At 38.8% G+C, this 3201-nt stretch overlaps 2 protein-coding genes across 2 annotated transcripts; one reads left to right on the top strand and one right to left on the bottom strand.

Moving 5' to 3' along the window:
- Positions 1–581: 581 nt before the first annotated feature.
- LOC149229920 (heat shock cognate 70 kDa protein 1-like) lies at positions 582–1619 on the bottom strand. Its single transcript, XM_089375947.1, has 2 exons — positions 1084–1619; positions 582–945 (listed from the first exon to the last, which is right to left on the bottom strand). The coding sequence occupies exons 1-2, from the start codon at positions 1403–1405 to the stop codon at positions 638–640; spliced, it is 630 nt and encodes a 209-aa protein (XP_089232073.1). The 5' UTR covers positions 1406–1619; the 3' UTR covers positions 582–637.
- A 150-nt stretch (positions 1620–1769) lies between these two features.
- Positions 1770–2787, top strand: LOC149229919 (heat shock cognate 70 kDa protein 1-like). Its single transcript, XM_089375946.1, has 2 exons — positions 1770–2285; positions 2424–2787. The coding sequence occupies exons 1-2, from the start codon at positions 1964–1966 to the stop codon at positions 2729–2731; spliced, it is 630 nt and encodes a 209-aa protein (XP_089232072.1). The 5' UTR covers positions 1770–1963; the 3' UTR covers positions 2732–2787.
- The last annotated feature ends 414 nt before the right edge of the window (positions 2788–3201 follow it).

The raw sequence follows: 3201 nt of genomic DNA, 5'->3' as shown, positions 1-3201 counted from the left end.
TTACTCTTAATAAATTTATCATCCAAACCATACCATGCAAGAGGGAAAACTCTTACTCTTAATAAATTTATCATACTTATAGATTATACGGAATCGCCAACAGAATGCAAACTATACAATTCAAGAGAGGAAAACTAGAGTGAAAACTACGAGATGCAAAAGAAAACTATAGTGTAAAAAAATAAAAATAAAATACTATAAAAAACTATATCGGTTTAAACGATGTATAGAAAACTATGTATATTGTTCAACGATACTGAAGCCTTTTAAAACGATATAGACAAAACTATATATATCGAAATGATATACAGAATGTATATTGAAACGATATTGAAGCCAAAATATGTATTGTGATAGATCGATGCCACATCCTTAATTTTTCGGTTAGAGAGATCCATGCCTTTGGTATTGATAAGAACAATCAAGAACTTGAGAGATCCTTGGTATTGATAATAACAGTCGAGAACTTCTACATAAAGGCCTTTGATCAGAATTCAGATGTTCACGATACTGCTTAAATCCACTTAAACAAATTGTTAATAAACGTTTTAAATGATATTAATGTGTAAGACAATTAAATCTCGGAGTCGATGGAAAAGAGTATTTAGTATTAGAAAACAAACTGGTTTCATCTGGGTTAATATTCTTCCAAAGTTCCTTGCAATAAGGACTGCACTCTGGGAATCATAGTAGACCTACCAACAAGAATCACATCATGGATCGAGCTCTTGTCCATCTTGGCGCCCCTCAGGCATTTTTCAACCGTCTCCATGCACTTCTTGAACAAATCTATCCTAACATCTGCAAAATGCTTCTCCTCCCCTTTGTATGTCACAACGATGATGGGCTTATCACCAGCTCCTGGAATGACATTGAAAGGCCATGACCCCAAATTGCTCTGAACGCACGCATCAGAGAACTTCCTTCCAATGAACCGCTTTGCATCTGCAATATGTTAACAAAACAACTCAGTATGAAAATATCGGAGTAGAACAAAAGACCCCGAAAACATATTCAATTCTGACGGAAAGAGGAAGAATGTAACAAATAAAATCGTATAGATGGTAGTTGATGATTATTGACCAAAAACTGTATTGTGGGGATTTCTGGCAACTTGGTTCTCAGCGGATTCTCCAATAAGGAGCTCTTTATCATTGAAGGCTACAACGGAGGAAGTGATTGGATTCCCGTGTTCGTTGGCGATGATCTCCACTCTGCCATTCCGCCATACTCCCACACACGAGTACGTCGTCCCCAGATCGATACCGATCTCCGGCCCCTCGCCATTTCCATTCATCTGCTCAGATTGAGCATGGCTCAGACAGGCAATTGCCAATTGAAAGATAATATGAGAAGTGATCCTACGGATTTTCGAAATATTCATACAGTCCCTCCCATATTTCATTTCAAATTTTGAAATTTCCCGCTGGCTGAGTTTGAAATATGCTAGGAAGGAGTGCTACGATGGATGTCGGGTCGGGCTGTACTATATCTGCATTAATTACATTGAATACTGGAGCTTGCCGGAGGTAGAGTGATGGTGTTGCCAGAATGTCCATGGATATGTATGGCTTTCATGGCTCATGGTAGCAATAAGGTACTGTCAACCAATAAATCTTATGCATTAATGGCCCAATAGCATGGGATTTATTGGTTGCCGTGTGTGGGGACCTCGGGGCTTGTTGGGTGAAGCATAGCCGAGAAACAAGGGCAACCAATAAATCCCATGCTATTGGGCCATTAATGCATAAGATTTATTGGTTGACAGTACCTTATTGCTACCATGAGCCATGAAAGCCATACATATCCATGGACATTCTGGCAACACCATCACTCTACCTCCGGCAAGCTCCAGTATTCAATGTAATTAATGCAGATATAGTACAGCCCGACCCGACATCCATCGTAGCACTCCTTCCTAGCATATTTCAAACTCAGCCAGCGGGAAATTTCAAAATTTGAAATGAAATATGGGAGGGACTGTATGAATATTTCGAAAATCCGTAGGATCACTTCTCATATTATCTTTCAATTGGCAATTGCCTGTCTGAGCCATGCTCAATCTGAGCAGATGAATGGAAATGGCGAGGGGCCGGAGATCGGTATCGATCTGGGGACGACGTACTCGTGTGTGGGAGTATGGCGGAATGGCAGAGTGGAGATCATCGCCAACGAACACGGGAATCCAATCACTTCCTCCGTTGTAGCCTTCAATGATAAAGAGCTCCTTATTGGAGAATCCGCTGAGAACCAAGTTGCCAGAAATCCCCACAATACAGTTTTTGGTCAATAATCATCAACTACCATCTATACGATTTTATTTGTTACATTCTTCCTCTTTCCGTCAGAATTGAATATGTTTTCGGGGTCTTTTGTTCTACTCCGATATTTTCATACTGAGTTGTTTTGTTAACATATTGCAGATGCAAAGCGGTTCATTGGAAGGAAGTTCTCTGATGCGTGCGTTCAGAGCAATTTGGGGTCATGGCCTTTCAATGTCATTCCAGGAGCTGGTGATAAGCCCATCATCGTTGTGACATACAAAGGGGAGGAGAAGCATTTTGCAGATGTTAGGATAGATTTGTTCAAGAAGTGCATGGAGACGGTTGAAAAATGCCTGAGGGGCGCCAAGATGGACAAGAGCTCGATCCATGATGTGATTCTTGTTGGTAGGTCTACTATGATTCCCAGAGTGCAGTCCTTATTGCAAGGAACTTTGGAAGAATATTAACCCAGATGAAACCAGTTTGTTTTCTAATACTAAATACTCTTTTCCATCGACTCCGAGATTTAATTGTCTTACACATTAATATCATTTAAAACGTTTATTAACAATTTGTTTAAGTGGATTTAAGCAGTATCGTGAACATCTGAATTCTGATCAAAGGCCTTTATGTAGAAGTTCTCGACTGTTATTATCAATACCAAGGATCTCTCAAGTTCTTGATTGTTCTTATCAATACCAAAGGCATGGATCTCTCTAACCGAAAAATTAAGGATGTGGCATCGATCTATCACAATACATATTTTGGCTTCAATATCGTTTCAATATACATTCTGTATATCATTTCGATATATATAGTTTTGTCTATATCGTTTTAAAAGGCTTCAGTATCGTTGAACAATATACATAGTTTTCTATACATCGTTTAAACCGATATAGTTTTTTATAGTATTTTATTTTTATTTTTTTACACTATA

The sequence above is a fragment of the Pinus tabuliformis genome, chromosome J (assembly GCF_031772625.1).
Source record: "Pinus tabuliformis cultivar Carrire ecotype Pingquan chromosome J, CPIR1, whole genome shotgun sequence".
In the NCBI taxonomy this organism is placed as follows: domain Eukaryota; kingdom Viridiplantae; phylum Streptophyta; class Pinopsida; order Pinales; family Pinaceae; genus Pinus; species Pinus tabuliformis.
Note: the sequence above shows the minus strand (reverse complement) of the source record. Positions and strands in the feature narration are given on the sequence as shown.